This window comes from Accipiter gentilis, chromosome 4 (assembly GCF_929443795.1).
Source record: "Accipiter gentilis chromosome 4, bAccGen1.1, whole genome shotgun sequence".
NCBI classification, from domain to species: Eukaryota; Metazoa; Chordata; class Aves; order Accipitriformes; family Accipitridae; genus Astur; species Astur gentilis.
In genome coordinates this window covers 31,474,545-31,498,024 of record NC_064883.1, presented here as the reverse complement: position 1 = coordinate 31,498,024, position 23,480 = coordinate 31,474,545, and the positions used below count along the sequence as shown (strand labels likewise).

Genomic DNA, 23,480 nt, shown 5'->3' with positions numbered 1-23,480 from the left:
AGACATAATTTTTAATGTTATTTAAGACCTCTTCATTAGTGCAAGCCCAGAAGATATTTAAACTCTGAATAACAAGTTGGCTGGCTGAAATGCAGCGAACTTGAACTTTGAGTGGCTTGTTCTCCAGTGTTGGAAATGGCTATCAAAAAGCTTCAGATCTAGTTAACATCCTTCAACATTTTCCAGTTTAAAACTTAAGAAAACAACCAATGAACAACTGTATTTAAAAATTAACAAATAATAAATTAAATACTTTACTTAATGTTTGTATGATAAATATTTGCTATCAAGTATTTGCCTAAATACATTGTTCATAGAGTTTAATTTCACCATGGTGGAACATTCTGTGAGAGCTCTGCCTGCGGCACACTACATCATGACAGTGACAGATATTCTCCACTATTAATAATGTCAGGTATATTTTTAATAGGAAGGAGAAGTTTTATGATTCATCTTTCAGTGTGAAATCACATACTCAGTTTACAATTTGACACAATCTTTTTATGACACGAGGCAGTCTCACATACAGACTGTAATGCAATACATAATGTAGTTCTCCACAATTGTTTGGAGAGATCTGACTTTATAGTAACTAAAAGGAGAGTGTGAATCTAAAATTTTAAAAATATCAATGTTTAGGTTTTGTTTGGGGTTTTTTTGTGTGTGTGTGTTTTCTTTTTTTTTCCAAATAAGGCTTACCCTGATAATATCTAACTATTTACTGTTAAGGGCATTAACAAACCAAAAAAGTCTAAAAATCTTTTGAAAAGCTGGATGGGCCATATGTTCAATTTTCTGTCAACCAGAGAAAGAACAAAGCATCTGGTTTTGTTTGGTTCTGAAACTGAGGTACGCATTTTATTTTGCCTTCTGTATAATCAGTACAAACAGAGGAGTTGATAAGACGATACAGTATTAGCTCAAGTTTAATTTGGTACATTACTTATTAGTTTAAAACACTATCTGTTGACCCGTACTTGTATTCTCTACAATTACAGGTAAGATCCGCGCCATCCCTTGGTTTGCTCTTAGGAGATGCAGCGGTGCTGCAGCGGCGCTGGGGTCAGCCCTCACGCGAGAGGGCTGCTCTGTGCCACTGGCCAGTGACACCTCCGCACCCAGGACATTTGAAAGGAGCCCAGACTCTTCCTCCTCAGCTAGAACGCTGCTTACCGTTAAAGGCCTCTAGTGTGGAAGAGCGAAGCGGTTTATAAAGAGAGGTCAGAGAATTTCAAAGATTTCAGAAGGATACTCACCTAGCCAAAATTCAATAGCACTTTATGAATAAGGGACTCAGATTAACAAAGAAATACCTGTACATCCAACTTCATCTGTCTGAGCTTCAGGCCCCAGGACTTCCTTTGTTTCTTTTCCAGCTGAAATAGTACATTTCACAAAAAGAAGAATGAATATTTAAAAAAACCCCAAACAGACCAACAAAAAATGCCACACACACAACAACAGCTTAATACACTTGAGTTATTTCTTCAGCGATTTTTTCCATTTCTGTATTGTTTAGAAGAACTGCATTTAAAACCAATGTTCTTTCAAATATATGGATTGCACATTATTTCAGCAGTGTGTAATCAGTTGAGCAACAAAGATATTCCATGGTTAAAGAAATGAAATCTTAAAAGGAAGCAATACTAAACGCTAACCATTATTTGAAGAGAGGTGAAGACAGGGACAATGTGTTTCTCCAGCAAATAAAGAGCCGGCTACTTAAATAACCCTATCTAGAAACACAGCTATCTGATACACCGGAATATTATTTCTGGAAACCAGAGTATCATAAAACAAATACGTTTACATTATTTTCTCCAATTAACAGTTTTCAGAAATGATTGACAATGTGCTAGTAATGTCTGCAAACAGCTACCTAATGCGTTCTCTTTCTCGTAAATCTTCTAAAAACCACTTATAGGCTGTGACTTCTTAACAAACAAGGATTTTAAACACATGCTGCCCACTTCAGATCAGCTGTGCACTACAAAAATGTTTCACATATCAATTCCAATATTCAATACGAGTTTGCAGGTACCAGACGTCCGTAGAACTGATGCTGTGGAGCCTACCTGCCTCTGAAGCTCCAGCAGCTCCTGCTGAGCTGCAGTGCTCAAGGATGCAGCATGGAACTTTTAACTCACTACAGGTTGTTGGTTCAAATCCATCAACGGCCCAAGTTGTTCCTAATTTATGTTTGTTGGGTAGCCTAGGCTGGGAAGTTCCTATTGGAAAGGCTGCTGCTGGCATTTCTGGCTTATGGCAGGAGTGCATAGGAAAGCTATGTTGGTTGTTTCACTCCTCTATCAGTAGTATGCTATGCTAATACATGTGAAATTAAAGAATTACTTCATAGTTTTATTATGGAAACCTTAGATGCTTCAGAGCTACACTGCAGAAAAAGACTCTTTCATGATACAGGAGGTTAGACTATACAACTGCTATGATTTGAAATGGCAACTGTTATACTGCTGTTTACCTTATTTCACTCTACTTCAGTGCAGGGAAAAATCCTTTGGTTTGGCTAGTCAAAACCCCAGGACATTCCAGCTTTTTAATTACAGGAGAAGCCAATTTCTCCTTTATATGGAAGATGATAAATTCTAGGAGAACATTCAGTTCTCAGATAATACCAGCTTCCTCAAAGGGAAAGATTGTTAATTCTGTCTACTTTGATAAAATTCCACAGACCCCAAATATCTGAATAGTCACAATCAAGAAATATGCTTAAAAGGAAACTGTAACTCTTAAATCTTACTTTAATTTTAATTGTCATCTAACCGCCCCGTGCCCAAACAGTCCACATTTTATTGGCCAATACTGGCTGTGAACTGATTATATTTTTGGCTCATGATACCACAAATTTGGTTCAGAATTTCTATGAAGGATGACTGCATGCAATACAAATTTAAACTCAAAATTTGATTTCTTAAAAACAAGCAGTATGCAAAAGCGCCATTTTTCTTTAAAAAGGGTTTGTGATTTTTCTCCATTATGAAACAGGCTCTATGGAAAGGGGGAGTATCAGTAAATTCTTACTCATAGAAATTTAAATTATAGTGTCTCTAGCAAATTCCATTGGGTTCAGTACAAATAAAAGCTATGCTTCCCAAGGGAATGTCAAGGAATTTATGGCATTATAGATTAATGTCAGTGAAGTTAAAAACCTTCTCAACTTTAATAATCATAACCTCTGTTTGGTACCGTGTCTTCCCAATATCTAAAAGTGGGGTATAAGACAGGCAGGAGCCCTTTTCCACAGGGGGTGGTCTTCATTAATGCTGTAGGAATAATTAATAAAGTGAAAAACGTTACGTAGAGCTTCATCTTTATAGCTACGTATGGTCCACATAGGAAGGCAACTTTGCAATTGTGCCCTCACAAGCCCAATTACCACGCTGCAAATACAGCTGCTGGGAAGCAAGGGAAAGGGATGTGATGATGGGGAACAGATCTTAAGACACCATTCCACCAAGCAGAAGTCACAGCTCTGAACGCCAGAAGAAATTTGAGCTACCTGCTGAATGACTGCTTAAATACAGGTCTCCAAGAATAGCATCTAGGGCATGAATATCCCTCTTGGCATTACATCTGGACAAACCAGATAATTGTAAAACACGTTCTTGGGCTTCTGTATCTCATCACTGCTTATGAGCAGCTGCTTAGAGATATGGTGGGACTTCCTAGGGTTAAATGCTAATGATTTTCAGATCACAGGCAACAGTGTGTACTAGCAGCGAACATGCATGACACAATCACTGTGTCACAGGCTGACTGTAAAGATCTCCGCATAGGTAAGATAACCAATCAAATTTAAACCGTTAGCATAATGGAAATTTTAGTTGTAGGCAGAAAGACAAACTGCACTGAAATTTCCACCGCAGTCTTATCTTCAGAGAAGAGAATAAATTCCAAAGCCCATCAAAAGAGTTGCTAATTTAAATTTTTTAGAGCTAATTTTCTGATATGCATGTAGCAAGCACTGTTTACGGCTTACAGTATTGCCTGATTGTTTGTTTCAAGTAAAAACTTGATCAAAAAGATGCCACACTTTTTTAGCCTTTGTCTCAAAAGAAATTGATACAAAATAGCATAGCAACCTTCTTCAGCAACCCACCACACTGAAAGAACACAATCCAACTTACAGCACATAGGCTCAACCTAAAATTTTATGAGTTAAAGGAATTTTTGAGTTCCAGGAAGAGCTTAAACATAATTTCATTAATTTTTAAAGGTTATTTCAAGGTCTGGACAATTTTTTAAAATTTTCTTTTTTTTCAAAGATATCTTAATACCAGGTCTGAGAATTCTAGATTTGCTAAATACTTATAATACATAATAATGCTTTTAAAATGTATTAATATATTAAGTCAGTAAGTTTAACCTTTGCTATTTTTTAAATTGTAATGTGGGTTTTACTTTAAATGAAAAAAAATCATATTAGAGAATCATTGCACACATGAATGCTGGCACACTGCCAACAACTTGTGCAGGATACATGTGGTTCACTTTTTCAAACTTGTATGACTTTCAGTTAAACCTCTCGAGATACACACCTTATATTTAAAACACCTGTTCCAAAGGTCTTTTAGAAATTCAGTTAGAATGACTGGAAACGGAAGGAAACTAATCTGATAAAGAAATGTTACGTGTGTTGTTTCTATTCTTGGGCATTCGTGAGCAGAATAAATATGTAAAAAAATCATTCTGTCAAGTTCAGCTAAACCCAGGAACTTTCAGTACTACTTTACTGATGAAACACAACTTACTAAAACTGCTGTAGTGTATGTTTTCTAAAAATAATCACCAGGCCTGAAGATGGTATTAGTGTTGCACGGGCACCTACCCCAGCACCTTTCCCTGTATGAGAGGAATCATGTATTCAATACCTCTCTCTCCAATTTTTAATGTGCGAGCAAGACTGATGATAAGATTTTCAGCTCACACCTTTCTTTCTAGGAAAGCTATAAAAAAGTAAATAGTACTTTACCATAGCAAATCAAAGCTCCATAAAACCTAACGTAGCCTCCATTTTTCTCATGTAGTCATTGCCAAAAATTCAAACAATTTATTAAAAAACCCCTTACTATCAAATACAAGACCCTCCAGACTGCTACGAAAGAGGCTTCAGAACACATCATTTTTACAGAAGAAATTTATGGTAGTTTGAGCAAGCCTGCATGGCAAATGTTTAATCTTATGTCTGTCTAAACACTGATGAAAGTCTGTCTTCATCAGCAATGACCAAGGCAGAGAAAACATTGCCTACACTGTGATTCTACAATCACAGTAGGATTTGGTTCAAATGCTTCCTTTTAGCAAACAAATTTTAAAAGGTTACAAATGGTACATTTGAAATAAGGAGTTAAAAAAGATGCCACCGCACATCTAGAGCTCTGAAAAACCCCAGAAGGTTGTCTGAGCCAAGACGCTGTGTCATGACTACCTGTAGGTACATCTCCAGGAAACGTTAAGTCCAAAAGGTCTTGACCCAGCGCCTCTGTAAGCCAGTGCTGCTCTTCACTCCCTATTTCAGGTTTCGTACACAGGGTTTAAGAAATACTCTACACACAGCCCATTTTTATGTAACTGCCATTCCTGATATATATAGCCTGTAGTAGAGCAAAGATATTATAGGAGAACTAAGAAAATGACGTAGCTAATAATTTAGCTCCAAAATACTCATTTCCCTGCACAGCACACCTTGGCAATAGCAGCTATGTAAAAACAGTCTGAGTTGATGCTATTCTTTGAACTCAGCTGCTCTCTCTCAGCTGGATTGCAGTTAGGGACCATATGACTGCTTTCCGTTCACTTAGATGTGAGGTCATGCAATTTGTCTTAAAGCACCAGTTTTAACAAGGTGGATGCTATAGAATTGTGGCTGGAGTTCAGACACAAACAGGGATATACCAGAAAATATTCTGTATCTTTCAGGGGAGTAAGGCCAAATTCCGCAATGAATTCCACTAATTTATGCATTTATCCCCATTTGGCTCAAATGTAAGCATACCATGTGATATTATGAAACGCAGTATCTGATTCCACAGTAAAAAAAAAGGCCCATTTCCTGATGGCCTAACATTTTTAGCTTCTAAAGCTGCTGCATAATATGTACAACATTTACCTCCTTCCACTGTTTTCAGAACACAGATTCATTATGAGTAAGACAGCCAATTCTAAAACTAATAATGTAAAAATTATTTTTTCTGGCTATATTTTACAAGAGAAAAGTCAGAAGCAGCTCACAGGGAGAAATTTACATCTGAATATTGTTTTGTTTCATGTTTTTGGCTTACTGCTTACTCCCCAAGCTGAGCAAACCCTGAACCTTACCGGGAGCTATGGCAGAGACCTGCCACGCAAAAAGACTTCGAAAAACTAAAAGCAAGTAACTAGTTTCTGATCACCCTTGAGAATGCTGCATCCATAGATTTGAAGCTCCTGTTTAACAATGCAAGTAGAATGAATGCACCTCAAAATCTGCCTCAAATATTAAATGAAGAATATAAAATATATTACAGTAAACACAACAGAAAACCTCTTTTTTGATTGTGACTATTACACGTTATTTCAGTAACAAAGTGACCAAAAAAAAGTTCTATCAAAGCTTTTTAGAAACCTTTCTCTACATAACGTCATCAGTGAAAATGAACATACCTTCATCTTCCCAGCAACTGTTTGTACTCCCTTCTCTTTCACTGTTTTCTGGTAATACTGGATGGTCTGTTGGCAAGTCATCTTCTGGCACACTAGCATCACAGTCTGCTGCATCAGTTACACTTTCTTCTTCCACTATATGCAATTTATCTTCATCATCTGAATCTGAGTTTGCTTCTACCACGTTATTGTAATTGGTAACTGCGGACAGAAAAGAAGCAAAATACTGATCAATACACTCTTGATTTACAGCATGGAGCTCCAAAGCTTTCAGTACTGTGGCTAGATGCTACATCTGGGGCATCTCTATGGAGTCATATTGTTATTTCTTCTTTCCACACGGGGATGACAGTGGCTTGTGAGCAACTTGGACATAACGGCAGCACACAAGGAGACATCTGACAGCTGCTGGGCTTCAGCCAACTGCTAGGAACCACGATACGCTGGGTGCGCAAAAGTGAGAGGTAAGGCTGCACAAGAAAAGGCAGCAGACAACTCCAGAGTTGTCTTCTGGGCCACGCTGAAGCATCAGGCTTCCAACTGGATCACTCCAATTTGGATACCAGCATTACTGTACGTTTCCTTTAAGAATATTATGGCCTGATCAACAGTCTCTGAAACACTTAATACCGATAAACAACATTTTGTTACAGACAGACATGTATAGTGAGGACAGGCTGTCTGTACATAGCAATCAGTGGGGTACAGCAGGAACAAAACTGCAGGGAAACAGCTGGCACTGAAGACCACGCAACCCCGGGCTGGGCACGCTGCGCAGGGGGCAGCTCACCGCTCCTGTCCAGTCCCACCGAGCAAGCCCTTGTCCGCAGGTATGCGCGCCAGCTCCGCACACCCAGTCCGTCTTCTCACTGGCTCTCCCTGTAACTGATGCCACCCCCGTGCTCTGCGTACGTGAATCAAGGAGCAATACATAGAAATAAATGGAAACAATAAGGAGATTTGATTCGGAAGGGCTAAAGTGCTCCCCATTAGTTACACCCAAAGATCACGCTAAAGACTCAGCAGGTGAACGTGAAGGGAAAAATCTCAGACGTGGCTTCGAAAGGAACTCTCACATAACATTTTCCCCAGCTACCACGAAAAGGTAGTAACTCTGTTTTTTCAGCCTGGAGAACATATTGTGAGAGTCTTGTGGACAAAGGATTACATGACGATATATATGTTTCTGTCATATGGGAGCAGATTATTATTAAAATAGTCTTCATTTGTAAGCACAAAAGATCAGTTACAGCCATTTCAATTTAAACTGTAAGGATTAAGAAAAAAATGACTTTCACAATCTGTTGAAATGTCTTGTTACTCACACTGAAGTTAAACTATTAAACATTTATATCTATATGTGTATTTCTTCTTCACTGCCAAGTTTGAACTTCTTACTGAAATGTTTCAAAATACAGTTTAAGAAAGAGAATAAATTTATCAATGAATAAACTAACAAGACTCATCTTGGCTGCAGTACTCCTTCAGTGGTTATCCGAATTATGCCTGGGAGGCACATACTCATGCTACTTTATGATACCTGCACCCTGTCACTGTTAGCACATGAGAAGCCAGACTGATTCTTTCACGTGAACTCCTGCCTATTAAGGCAGATAAATAGCAAACTAGACTCATTCTCTTCTGAAGTCAGCTATTTTTTTTTTTTTAAAGTAGATATTCTAGTCATTTAAAAAATGCATTTAAGCAGGGAAAGTGAGTAACATTATGAACTGACAGGCTACTGTTTCATTTCCTTCCAATTCAGGAGAAAAACGTCTCTAGACTTCTAGAACATGTGTAAGCATGACAAAAGAGCCTTTTGAATTTAAAACAATCATTCCATGTTTCCGTATTTTATACATATAGTGTTATTTGAAAAATGTAGTAACGCCCTGCTATTCATGGTATCAACCTCTTCTAAGACAACAAATTTAGGAAAATTGCCTAAAGACTAGTATGTGGTCCATTTCAATTGATAAATTGATATTCACTTTATATTCTGTAACTGATTTTCTGCAAAGTAAAGTAGGTACTGTAAGGGATGCTGTAATGTTGTGTGAAAGACAAGACATACATGTATTCCCTCACCAAAGCAGAAGAGATTTATGAATTTATTTGCCTGAGAAATAGTAAACGCAACTTTCTAAGAAAGTCTAAGAATAGACATAAAACAGGAGGAAGTGGAAAAATTATTTTAGCTTGTTGTCTTAACTGGGTTTTACTGTGATGCTTAGATGTGGAGGATTATTAATACAAAACACCAATGTATTTACCTTTGCCACATGCAAAGGAGATCAATAAGAGCCAGGATCAAAAATTATAGGCATAAGTTCAGATTTCAGTAATGTAGATAATAAATACTTGAGTTTTTGGAAAAAAAAATAAATTCCTGTTTAGCTTGGGAAATTAAGCGGAATCCCTCATAGTAGATTTAGAGTTGTTTTCATGGAAAACAAAAATACAATCAGAAAGTTTGTCCTGAAAAATTACACGTGTGGAGAAAAAACATCTCTTTTCCTCATCATATATTTTTTTTTATTTTAAATATAATCTATTCATTAGGGCTCGATTTACCTTGAAACATTTTCATACATTCTTACTACACTCATGTGCTAACTCTGCAAAACTTAAGAACTCCTCCTTCTCCATAAAAAGCGAGGAACAAATGGTCTTTGGGATTTTGGTTCCTTGCACCAAAGATCAGCTGTCAACAAGGCAACACAATAAAATCAGCTGTGAGAGAAATCTGGCTGTAACATTCCTGTTTTCCTCTTACAAAGAGCTTTGGGGGAATTAAACTGCCACACCTGTGTCTAAAAGGGCTTGGCACATTTGGGATGGCCAGGCAACCCGCACACCAAACGCAGCAGAAAGTCAAGCACTTAAAATGATGGAAACATCCGTATATCTAAATGATTACATGCTGTTTTCCCTCTATAGGATCCTTGCCTCATCTAGTGCAGTGATGGCAAATACGCAGGGAATGCTCAATTTTATGGAGCGAACTGAGTATTTGTAGGATCCTGCCTCATTTTTTCAGACTGCAGAGTGATTACTCATTCTTTCTATCTCCATCAGTCAGCAGTGTTCCCAAAGCCTCACTTATAGGATGTTAGCCAAAATGGGATTCCTCATTATATATTATATTAGAGATTATTTATTATATATTTATATATAATATATTATAAATATATATTATAGATAATTTCCCTACATGGCATTCAGCAGGAATGCTTCAAAACATATAGTTAACTGAACTGTAGTAGGGTGATGGTATCTCCATTTTACAGAGAAAAAACCTGGCTACTTAAAACCAGAGGGTTCTTTTGGCAATCCTGGCATTACCACATCAGTGTAAGGCATTTCAGGCCTTACTTTTCCGAGGACTTTGCATTTATACAGCATTTTATATATTCAAAGCACACTTGTGTTCATTCCAAATGCAGCTGTGCTCAGAGCCCAGGTACCTCGGCCTGCGTGCCACAGCAACTAGAAACAGAGACATCACCTCCAAAGTAAGTGACCTTCCAGAATCACATAAAAACTCCTTGAAAGAGAGAGGATAAACACCAGTCTTTCACTGAAGCTTTCAAATGCCTCAGAAAGCGTGCTTTTGATTCCTGCACCCCTCTACTTAAATTACTACGCTTTCCAGCGATTAAGGCGAGGGTTCTGGAGGCAAGAGCTTCCTTTAATAAACACCCCTGTTACATTCTCTGGGCACCATTCCTCCTGTGAAAAAATTATGTGATCACATAATTAAAGATCTTATCATTATGCATACATGCAAGGGACAAATTAAAACAATTTGAACAATCTTCATTCTGACATTTTTCAACTTTTTTTGAATGCTCGACTTTCAAAGTCGAGTGTTTGATTTCAAAGAATATATTAATATTCTTTAATAGAAATGTTGGTTAAAAACCAATCAAAGCCTGTAATTTACTGTATTTTTTAAGCTAATTAAAATTAAAATCCCATTACATGGTACCATACTGATGCCTGCATGGCTGCAAAGCCTAGCTTTAGCAACGCAGATCTGCTGCTGGTGCCCTACGAGACTAAGGTGGTAGTAGCAGGCTGCTATCTTCATTCGTTTCAGTCACGTTTTGGCTACATGCTTCACAGCTCTTTGAAGACATTAAAGAAACCCTGGAACTATGGCACCCGGCATCCAACTGCAGGGGTAACCATCCACCCCCTGCCCCTGCTCCAGTTCAATCCTAGAGCCAAATTTAGACCTTTGCTATCTGCACATCATTTTGGGTATTTTCTCCTTTTGTCCTTGATGTTTCCTCCAAATAGCCACCACTGAAAAGAAGAAGACAACAAGCTCACGAGCCTTGCTTGATGCCTGGCACCACAGTAACTGCTGAAGTTGGGACGAATAAATTTAATTAAACCTTTTTGGATAGAGCTTGAAACATACTCAATACAAACACAGTGTGTAGAAGCCATTGCTTACAGCCTCTGAAAGAAATTCAATTGAATACACATAAATGATGACTTCAAGGGGCTTCTAAGTTGGCCAAGTATTCCATGCAGAAAATAAAAAACACATGGAAAACCTCGCTTAGAAGAACAGTTACAGCTTTCCAATAAAATAACTACAAATAGTTCAAACTTCAGTAACATATAGTTAATGTCATTTGAAAGTAGCAACTACCTAAACAAAGTAATTCAGCCTGGATCACAGAAAACTGGCACAAACAGCATGTCCCCACGATGAGACACTGCTCTGTGAAAAGCAAGGACAGCTAGAGAGGTTACGTCACCCTCGGCCACCACCGCTCCAGGGACGGCCAGCAGCAGCAGAGGAGAAGCAGCAGACCAGTAAAGGGAATCTGATCTTCAACTGTAAAAGGTACGTCTGACTCAGATCATGAACCATGGCTGTAAGCCTCTGAAAACAGGTCACCAGGCAAGCACATATGATGTGTAACAGACATACTGGCCCGTTTTGTCCACCGAATAGTATGTAACCTTAGCATAAAAATGTAAATTATTACATTAAACGGTTTCATTATTCATTTCAGCTTTACTTTCACGGATGACTAGAAAGCCCCATTTTCAACATATGTATTACAAATGACACTGAAGACTAAATATTTATTCAATAAAAGTAATTTTTTAAATCATTACTATATATCTTCTAAAATATAGATGAAAGAGTCATTAAAAAACAATACAGGAAAAATACATCTTATGAACCATAATTACTTCTTCTCCTGCTGATCACTTTCTTGCTACAGTATCCTGATTCTTAAAGAATAAATGAATATCTGCAGTTGAAGCTTTCATTGCTCTAAGGGTAAATGACTGCAAAATGAATTGCAGAAAATGAGCTTTGCTTTCTGGATTTTTACAGTCCTAAATGCAGAGAAGATGTTTGATGTTGCGCAATTCTAATTAAAAAGGAAGTATGTTCAAATGGAATTAGTGAATAAAGAGCTAAAACAGAGAAATATATTATTTTGCTGCTTGAATACAGCTAGGAAACCACTACACATGTCTAGTCAAATTCAAACATGGTATTTAAAAGGAACAGAATCTTTAGTTCTCTGATTTAAAACCAATGGACCTGAGAAGTTTAAGGTGAATGCTAATATTGTGGTGCTGAAAGACTATAGGACTCACTGTTTCCATAGCATATGCTGTAACAGGACAGTCCCCAAAAAGGCAAGTGACCTGGGTGGCAATAGAAGGAAAGCTTCTCAAAAAGCTGGCAGCAGGTACCTGCTCACCGCTCCCCCATCCAGATCTGCCTTCAGAATCATTAGATGACATGAAAGACAGCATTCCCAACGCGAAGAATGACCCAATCAAGTTCATATCACTCAAATTCTGATAGGAATTTACCCATCTCAACAAGAGAAAAAGTACGTGGTGGAATATGTATCAGAATAATTTGAGATCAGGTGGCAACAGCACAAAGCTGCACTAGAAAGATGACAGGCTTCAACAGAACTAATCCGTAATCTCTAATATGTATTATCATTATCTAGAAGCATAGAGAGGGAAGGATGCTTTGATCCTGATCTCTTACAGCCTTTTCTTCAGCTTGCGAGTAGTTACTATCTTTTATGCAGAGTCTAGTCCAACATTCTTACTACCTGTCTCTTTTATACCTCTCCATACTTAATCCAAGATCCTGCCTACTTCCATTAAAAAAACCCCAAAACTTTTAGGAATTTGTGAGTTAACACAAACACCCTTGAATTTTTTAGATGTTGGACACATGTAACCAACACATTTGAGTTGTGTGGGCTCAGTATCAAAACACTGAAAAGGCTGGAGATCTAGAACAGGTGCGAGGGATTCTGATCTTTTAGAAATCCTACTTCTAAAAGCTCTTCCAAGTTCTAATACAAAAAAATTGAAAGCTTATTCATGAATACTGTTAGAAAAGAAATCTTTGATTCTACAAACTGGAACGGCTCCTGTGCTGTGAAGTGCATTTTTGGTTCATGGATTTCTGCTCTGACAGCCTACAATCATCTCTTGGAAACCATTTACTCTCTGTTAGCTCAACTAAAAATCTGCACCCATATATTATTTTGCTCTAGTCTTAAAAATATTTTAAGTAAAATATATTGCAAAGTCAGAAACCTGGTAATTTAGCATTCAGTATTTTATAATTTAGATTTTAGGGTATACTATTAATTTTATTACTGCTCCTGAATGAATTGCCATATTTCCACCTCTCCACTGATAAGCTGCCCAGTATCTTTAGTAAAGTTAGAACTTTATGTTCTTTTCATATATTTCCTCTCATTTTAATACATGCACTTAAAATTAATAAGTACCTTCCATGCAATAATATAAACAGAACTATGTTACCATCTGAAGCAGAAACACGGGGAAGAGCTTAAGAAAAGGGAAGGCATATATTCTTGCTTGTCCAAAAATTCTCTGCCTGTTTCCAGTAGTTTTTTGGCTCCTGGAATTCCTAAATGAGGTGTGTTGTCTTCATATCTAATAGCCTAATCTTCTGTGAATTTGTCTGGTTACTTTTTGAATTAGTGAAAATTTTGGCATCTACATTATTCTGAGGCAAGCAGTTTCACAACTCTGTGTTGTGGGAAGAATAAGTTTATTCTGTTGATTTTGAACCTGCTCTGCACTAGACTCAGTGGGTGTCCCCTAAATCCTCCCCACTTGTGTCCTCTATGCTCTTCATGATTTTATATACTTCATTTCACAGCCCTCCCTTCCAACCTGAAGAGTCCTTGTCCACTTGCTACTCATACAGAAGTTGTTCCACTGATCATTTTTCCTGCACCTCTCTGGACCTTCTGTTCTGCTGCATCACTGTGTTTACAAGGGGGAGAAATGATAACCTAGAACTGCACCCCAACATTCAGGATGCACATGCATCATGGATTAGACTAGCAGCATAATGTGCTGTTTTCTTCTCTATCCCTTTTCTAATAATGCAAGTCATATTCTAGGACTTTTCTTGACTGCTACAAGTAATTAAACTGACAATACTACAGGTTTATTTTCTGTAACCCCAGAAGTGCTGTTCCCAAACGGTAACAATGAGCTCACAACCCATCACAGGACTCTGCTCCTCCCTCCACATATATTGCTTCACTTTTATCTACCTAGAATTTTACCTGCCTGACTACTGCTTGGCTATTTAGAAACACCGTCATTATTCCCCAAACAAGTACAAGCAACCCTCTGTGAAAATATTTGCTGCTTCCCAATCTTGTCATAGCCTCCATCAGGCAGCAGGGTGACTTCCCGTAGTATTGGGACAGCCAGCAGCACTACGGAGGGGAGCGGAGGTAGCAGAACACGTTACATTAGCCAGCTTGTTGAACTAGGTAAAAATACACTACAATCAGATCTTGTTATGCGGAAAGTGTGAGCATACAGTATTATACTCTTAATTAATTCATTCAAGGGAAAAAAAAAACCAACCCTGCCAGAGATTAGTTTCTGAAATAATCCATTTTAAATTTAATTTAAAAATATAGTTGTAATTTTCAGAAAAATTATTCTGCTTTTAAGAACAGCATATGTGCTATAACTGTGGAGAATAGAACTATATCTTTTATATAAGAGGTTGACTCATTGTTTATTTAGACACAGACAAATACACACGTGAACATGCCCCCACAGGAAAAGGGGAACTGGATTCAGTCCTTCCTGTGCCTGAAGGGATCAAACTTACATCTCCCATGTGTGTTTATATAAATATATGAATAGTTGTAAAAAAGTAAGTCTAAATATTTACATGTACCAAACACATTTTTGATAATTTTAACTAATAAAAATCTCTTTCAAAATGTTTTTAACACCTCTTAACTGAATACTAATGTCCAGTCAAATGCAGCTTGACACACATTTTGATTGAACATTCTGACACAATAAAAGCCATAAAATTCAAGATTTATATACCTTAGTGCACATTAAGATTCATCTCAATACATACGTACTGGGTTATTTGGTCTTCTGGTCAACTCAAAGAAACTCTGAGTTTAAAATAAATGCTTTGCAAGTGGACTGTATACGAAAATGTGCTCTAAATGCTGTACCAAAAGTGAGACTGAATGTTTGGCTTGGCTTACACAACACACATTAACATCAGTGGTGTAAATACAAATTTTCTGCTTGTCAATTTTAAATCATTGTTTTAAAATCAATCAGTACTCGACATTAAAACCAAACTGACCCTCGATATTGAATTTTTCTATTGATATGGTGAAGCCTGGAGCAAAGCCTGATGATCTAAGTCAGGGCCAGTTCCCCACCACGAGGGTAATGGCTACAGCTCTGGCACTAAACTCTGAGATGACATAAGAGATACTTGGAGCAAATCTGGCAAACATTCCAGCTTCAGTGATTAAAATTTTTGTTGCTTGCCTTTGTTCATCTGATTGTTAGTTTGATTTCAGGTTAACTGAGTCCCATATGCACAATTATATTGGAACGGGACAGTTTTCAACCCAGAAGCAGAAGGAGCTCCAGGTTTCCCAGTGGGCAGACAGGGTGGAGTTTCTGCCACAAAGGTGAATAAAGGCAGACAGCAGAGAGAGCAGCTGGGCAATCTGCTGCTGTGGCTGCTCCTGGCAGGCAGCTGTTTTAGCCAACTACCTGCTTTGCCTATGACGAAGATGAGTTCTGGGCTGAAGAATACACATATTCCTTCCATCTGTCCCAAACTATTCAAACTACGTACCTAAGACAGACATCAGATTTTACTTCTGTATCACTTCTGGGATGCTGAGCCCAACACCAAGTCAGGAGAGGAATCCAAAAACAGGTCCCACTGCTTGTAAAGGATTTGTAAGAGTCAGAAGAACAGCGAGCTCATACCCACACTAGCAGGCAGGCTGGTGGAAGGGAAACAGAAATACATGGTGAACCTGCTGACACTGAGGACCTAGTGTTCATGCTCTGAAACACAGAGTGGTCTCTCCATAAAACTAGCTCTAGTCTGGTCTTCTGGAGTAAATTTTTGTTAGTGGCCGCAACACACTTAAGAGTGCTCCCAGAGCCTATCTCTCATTTTATATAAAGAAAAGGCATGCTCCCAAGTCAAAGCACAGTGAGTGAGGACAACCAGGAAATTCAATTCAAAACCAGTCCTGATCTGAATTAAGACACTGAAGGATGTGCACCTGCAGCCAAACACCTCTGGAAGGGCCGCACACACGCTCCTTGCCTGCAGAGTCTGAAGAATAAAACTTTCTATTGCTCATTCCATTATAAAAATGACTAAATGTGACTGGCACCAAAACCTAAACCTGCAGAGGGGAGGGACCTCTTGGGCCATCTACCCTGTTTGTTCTTCCCTCCTACAAGCAACCAGGTCATATACCCCCTTCCGCAATTTACTTTCTGAAGGGATCAATCAAATTCTTGACAGACTCTGAGTGCAGGACATGCCAGCAACTGAAAGGAAAGTTGTACGTGGTCCTTCCAGACAGCCAAGAGCTTGTGGTGACAGGTGCCGGCCAGAACCTGTAACCACAGGCTGTTAGAGATGAAAGTGGATGAGGTTGTGTGACAAGTTCTACGGATCGAATCCCATACTCCTCAAAAAGTCTGGATCTATGCTGCTAACAAACATCCTGACAGAGGAGCTGCAAGAGCAACATAGCACAGCTTGAAAGGGACCTTTGGGAGACAGAAGAACGATGGCGCAGAAGACACGGATGCCAGCGAGTACGCAAATCTCTCAGCACTGGAGTGCGGGGTTGAAGACGAGTGAATGGCAATGGAGCTCTGGGACTGGTAACAAGTTGTCACACGTGGTACGTACGGTCCAGTAAGAGAGAGACCACTACCACCTCCTCCCTTTGGGTTGCTTCTCGAATGAAAACCTTTTCTTCCACTCGCTTGAAATATCTTAAGCTCATAGGCATGGTTGTTCCCATCTGCACTCAACTCTGAACATTACCAAGTATCATCTAGTAAGATGACCTGACCACAGCAGCTATACGTGTTTAGGTAACTCCTGAGACTGCAGATGACAAGCTCAACTAGGGACGCTGGTTTCACACTCATTAGAAAAGATCACCAAAACTATGCAGGCAGACCTCTCTACAAGGGGCCTTAGTACAGGGGACTGTTGGGTCACCAAGTGGGAGCTCTCAAGGTAGCCCACACACCTTACAGTTTCAACTGTCTATCACCTGAGAAATACAATCACAGCAGTTGTACACTAGGACACTATATAAGCCTTTCCTAGAAAGGCTAGACTCCAAATGCACGCCGCTTTGAATGGCTTTCCAGATACTGTAATGCTACATGTTAAAAGTTTATAGAATTTATTAAGGGCAGGAAACAACTTTAAAATCAACTCCAGCGCTCATATGAGAATTTATTTGAATGTAGAATTGACATGAGTCCAGAGATGAGAAGTAGAGAGTACACAGACAAGTATTTCAATTATTTAGTCTTTGTCCAATAATAATTTTAAAATACAGGAAAAACATATGTTTATGTATTTTTATATAAACATACTTACATATATATTTTGAGGTTTGATAGACTGAAATTAGATTTGGAAATGTGTATCTATAGATGTAAACCTATATCATCATATAAAAATAATCTGATTTTGAAATATTTCTCTTAAGGCTACTTCAGAAAAGTAACTTAAGAAATGTCATTTTCAGCATGCTGCTTTGAGACGTTTCATTACTCTGCTGCTTTTCTGTGCTAAAAATGGAAGCTTCATAGCTTTGCAAGACGAAGGCTTTCAGTCTTTCAGGGAGACAGAGGGACTTGCAATGGCAATTTCTCTACTGGATTTGCAAATGATGGTCCTTTTTCTAACGAAAAAACTAACTATTGCCCAAATATTCTCTCCTTCTAGTCTCTGGATTGATGCAAATTGTACATGCAAATAAGAAAATTCTCAGTGGCAGCATAATTTAAAAAATGGTATTATTACAAGGTGCTTATAGCTTTGGAAAAACTAAAAATGGTCCCATAAGAAAAAAAATTAACTTTCAGAAACAAGACAGCTGAAGGTATATGAGAAAATTAACTGTACCCTTTACCTGTTATCACCACTGTACAAGCCAAGGTTGCAGAGCTGTCTACAAATGAGACCTTAACTCTTTGTGTGTAATTCCATGTCAACTGCTGCTGTTAGGAACTTTTACAAAATCTTAAAGCAAGTTTAATACTTTAAGGAAGTATTTACAAAAACTTAGAATAATGAACAGAAAGAACTATATCCCCTCCCAGCATTTTCTTTCTTTTTTTTTAAATCTAGTGGAAAAAAAAATATCAATAATTTCATTGCAGCTTTAAACATTCAGCAGGGGAGAAGCCATGCCTTGGTTCATTTTTCTCACTCGCAGCTCCCCTATTTTATATGCAGTCCCTCAGGTAGCCTCATAAAATGCAGAGAAGTGTTCACTCATTATAGGTGACAAAACCTCTCCTGTGCAACAAGGAAATTTTTACAAGTATTTATATTTGTGAATGCATGTGGTCAAAATAAATATCAAATAGAAGGTGAGAATAGCCATATAATGCACAGGCAGGAACTTGTGACTAAATCTCCTGCTTTCTGCCCATTTTTCTCTAAAGAACACACATAATTATCCCATAAAATTATACTGACATAAATATCAAATAGATAAAATCCTGATATTTATGATTTTTTTAAAAAAACCAGAATTTTCAGAGAATATACTGCAGGGACCAAGGTAGGCAGCAATGATTTAGTCATTCTCTGCTCCAAATTAGAGAGGCAAAAGGTAGAAACCTTTCCCTCATGTCCTCTTTCATCCCAGGTAAGTTTGCATTTCTGTCACCAGTATTAGTTTTATAGTCTACCATTTTACTCAGAAGACTGGAAAAACCAATCTATACATCTGACTGGTGTTCCTCACAGCCAAGTACAGTCTGACGGCCGCAGTGGCTTACTGCCTCCGAGACAACTGAGCGTGGCGATCATTAAAATTAAGCATGAGATGCATAAATATCTGAGAAGCCTTCACCTTTTAGTACTTCCAATTACTGAACAACTGGAAACAGTAAACTGAACTGAGGAGAGGCTGAGAGGAAGAAGTATTTCCATGGGTTACATAGTCTGTTTTACTCTTCAAAAATTATCTGTCCACTGGTGACTGTACCACTCTGTTGTATGTTCAAAATGCTCTATTTATAAGACAGCCACATTGTTTCTACACAGTTTCTACTCCAGATGCTTGACATTTTTTTCCTTCATAAAACTTCTCACGTACAAAAAAGTTAGCCAAGTATTTAAAAGGCAAGATCATTAATTACTTTCTCAGAGACAGATTTTTAAAAATAAATTGATTATTACTACAGTAAAAATTAACCCTTGTACACAGATAAATGTCACCAAGTTTAAGATAAGCCACAGAAAATTGTCTCATTAATTGCTACTAGGTACCAATGGGTATTGCTACTAGGTACCAATGGGCACCAATCATTTGGGAGAATGCGGTCAGTTACAGAAATTTATTTGATTGCAGCAAGATGGTGACACTCATTGTGAGAGATAAATAGGCATAAACCACAGACACACACCACAATAGCATGCCTCAAAATTACATACAAGTTCCCTCATACTGACCAACTTGCTAGAAAAGCACAATATCCTATTTCTGTTCATAACTGTAGCATAAATTGAATATAACTGTAATACAGTTGCTTCGGATTTATGCTCATTAAAGACTTAATTGGAACTACAGTTTGATAATTACCTTAATTCATACTCAAAAACTTGACAGCCATTGTTTCAGCATTATACATAAAAACTCAGGTTAATACAAATTATCAGTTGTAACTAAGATGATTCCATGATGCTAACTCAATCACTGTGTGAAATGATTCCACTCCTGTGGCACTCCTGCATGGGTATCAATTACAGAGCATCCACTCGTGCCTGAATTGGCCTGAATCGTGCGCCATTACTTCAGGTATCATTAGGATAACTTAATACTTCAGGAAGACACAGTTGACATGTTTACAGAATGTATATTATATATTTTGTAATACTGGTGATTTTATATAACATCATTACCTAGGTTTATATACAGTAAATATTTATTTCGCAGATAATAAAAAGACTGTAATACAGGAGTACCAGTTTGGCTTATGAAGTTCTGAGATCCTCTTAGATACAAAGCAGAGGAATGGTACTCCAAGTGCCGCATTTTATATACAAGAATAGCCAATTACAGCAATTCTTTCTTGCCCCCCAAAGTTTTATGACTATCATAAGGTGCCGTTAGAGAAGTCTTCAGCATTAAGATTATATACATGGTAGAAATATCACCATAATCACATGCCTTATGAAGCCCTGGCATTTTTCTTTACTCATTCCTAAATTAACAGAACAATAAATTACGCAGTTTCAAACAGATGTTGCATAAATGTAATCTAAACTAATAAATTATCAAAATAAATTTATTTAGAAAGTATAATTTTATTTTCATTTCATGTTTCACAACATTTTTTCTTAACCTCTAAGTAATTTCTTAAATATATCTCTTGAAAGAGAGCTAGTTTGTCAAATGCATAATGGTCAGCTATTTAGTCTGACTACAGGTTTAAACACTGCAGTATTCAAGTAAGTCCCCTGGCTGTCCCCTGCTTATGACACAGGAGAATGGCTTTTTTTTTTTTATTTTTTAAATTTGTCTTTTAATTTGACAAGCTACATTTTGTCTTCACTCTGATTTCACAAAATAACAACAGAGCATTTTTAATGGTGTTCAAGGTTTCAGGTTTCAAAATATAGGTCCCAACTTTTGGATTCAGGGTAACTAATTTATAAAGATTACATGTTATTATCACAAGAGATTGTTATATCAAACATTTCTAATTTACTTCTCCTGAAAATAAAGAGTACAAAGAGATGTTAAAATACCAAAATGTAGACAAACACAGTTTTAGTATGTAATTTGGACGATCTGGTTTGCTTCATGCAGTTTTGCATCTTGAATAATGTGAGTTTATTATGCATATTCCTATATGACATGCATATCATTTTTTGCATTTATATTCACAGCTAATCAACCCAAAACATTGGCAGCAGCAGATTACTGTCTGGGAGTGGTACGACAAGTTCCACGTCTCCCCAATTTTTAATTATCTACTATGTTTTTACAATACTCATTTTTACATTACAGATTTTTCACATTACTGATTTTCAATTCTTTTAAAATATTAAATCACTGACCATTTATATAATTTATTTGTGAAAAGTGGGAAGTAAAGCACCACCTAAATTCTAAGTGTGGCTTGTTCATTTTGCAAGATAATGAACAGCTATCATTCCCAGAAACCTACTGCAGTGGAGGAGCATGAATAGAGATACAGTCAAAAAATATGCAGTGGATTTACAGTGTGTTTTAGTGGATTTCAAGGATAGACATTCCCTGGTGTTCTATTTTAACAGATGGATACATGAGATTATGAAAGGTCTTATCCTATTTCAATGGAAGCACAAAACTTAAGGAAAAGTTTAATTTTCAAAAGGTGCATTCCATAAGGATAATATACATTGCTAAACAACAATGGGAAATTATACATTAGTGAATTTTTACACATTTAAGTAAAACTTTGTATATTTATACAAGTCAGAATGAAACCTAATGGATATTTCTGACATTATATTAAGGAAATAAACACATTTTGCCATACTAACATCTTCGCTTCAAAAGGCTGTGTACGTAGTCCACAGCACACTTCAGAAAGACCTTATTTTTCTCTGAGGACCAAGTAATTTATGATAGATGCTTCCAAAGGCAGGGTTGTTAACTTCTTTAAAACTGTAATCTGTATTTGCACTGTTCCATTTCTGCACACAAATTGTTCACAACTAGCTACTGAATCCTCCCGTGAAGGCAATTATACCCAGATTTTTGGACCGAGAATGGGACAAACCAGCTCTTCAGCCCCCCACGTCAAAGCATAATCCTCATCCAGCCAATACAATATTTCACAGACATAGTTAGCACATGCTTCGAAAGAAGTCAGGTTCACAAAGAAGGTATGAGAAGAGAATGCCATGAGCTTCCAGGACTGCACAGCCATGCTGACTCTGTGACACTACAGCCGCTCCCCGTGAGAGAGATGAAGATTCAAATCAGCATTGAGAAAGTGCTGCACAAATGAAGAGAAGAATATACAAGACCCTCTTGTTGCAATACAGGCTCACAAATGCACTCTAATGCAAAGAAATACTAAATTTAGGCACTGGCCTAAATTACATAATATCTCATTCACTTCTCAATAGGACTATTTAGACAAAATAGCAAACTAATAGATGTACTAGCAAACTATTTCAGACTGTTTTCCTTAAGAAGTGGAATAACATCCTGAGAAACCAGCACCGTTGGCCTTGAAGAATGATAAGTCTATCTCTCCAAAACAGCCTTAATGAATAAGAAAATATCTTGCAAAGCTAGGAACTTCAAAGCAGAAGCAACATGATGACATGGTATTATCTCTGTCTGAACTTATGTAGCAGAAAATGCTATTATTAAGGAAACAAACATCTTACAATCTTAAAAGCTACTTGACTACTGAAAATACTGAGTGTATACGAGATCCCTAGTAAAGTACTTTTTTTTGAACCACTTGTCTAATTCAATATGTAGATACTGAAAAAAGCGTGCCACGGAAGAGCATGCAGTTCTGCTTTAATACTGCTAATGCTTGAGCACCTGCCTGGACTCCTCATCACCGCTGCTTGCGGCCAAATCAAGTGTACCCCTTCCCCTCTCCTAACAGCTGTATGCATCTATAGATAGCATAAACCACATTTTGACATGACTTTGATGATCTGTCAATGAATACTAGCTTGAAATCTGACAAGTTCCATTCTTTGAGCCTAAGCACTATGTGAGCGAACCGCAGGCAAACGGAGCTCGCCCCGAAGGCTGTTGCCCCCCAGGTCTGCAGTCCTGAGGGCTGTCGGCACGCACCCAGTAGGACTCCCCCTCTCCCCTGCTCCCCTTCCCCAGCATTAAGTCACTTTCTGAATGGCAACCCTTGCCTTTAAGCCTTATATTACACTGATTTCAGTTCACTCTCGTATTTCTGAATCCTACCAGCAACTGCAACTCCTATCAACCATTGAAAATTTGTCTATTAATCAATGATTTAGAAAAAAAATCTGCCTCCCTCAAGAGAGGTGTGGAATTCACAAACACACCCAGTACAGGAAGAAGGGGCTATAACTGGCACAAGGGCAAGGATTTCCATAATCTTCATCTAAATTTACCTAATCTAAGGAATTTGTCTAGTTTAGAGAAGCAACACCCAAGAAAGCATTTTTCCAATCAGAAGAAAAATCGCTTTCCTTA

General features: G+C 37.7%; 1 protein-coding gene across 4 annotated transcripts in view; it reads right to left on the bottom strand.

Moving 5' to 3' along the window:
- The window catches only part of ZEB1 (zinc finger E-box binding homeobox 1), a 126,940-nt gene that overhangs the window by 19,208 nt on the left and 84,252 nt on the right, over positions 1-23,480 (bottom strand). For all 4 annotated transcript variants that reach the window (XM_049798147.1, XM_049798148.1, XM_049798151.1 and 1 more), the window contains 2 exons: positions 6,664-6,864; positions 1,314-1,376 (listed from right to left, as the gene is read on the bottom strand). In XM_049798147.1, coding sequence (XP_049654104.1) covers positions 1,314-1,376; positions 6,664-6,864 — 264 coding nt within the window. The remainder of the gene's footprint in view (positions 1-1,313; positions 1,377-6,663; positions 6,865-23,480) is intronic.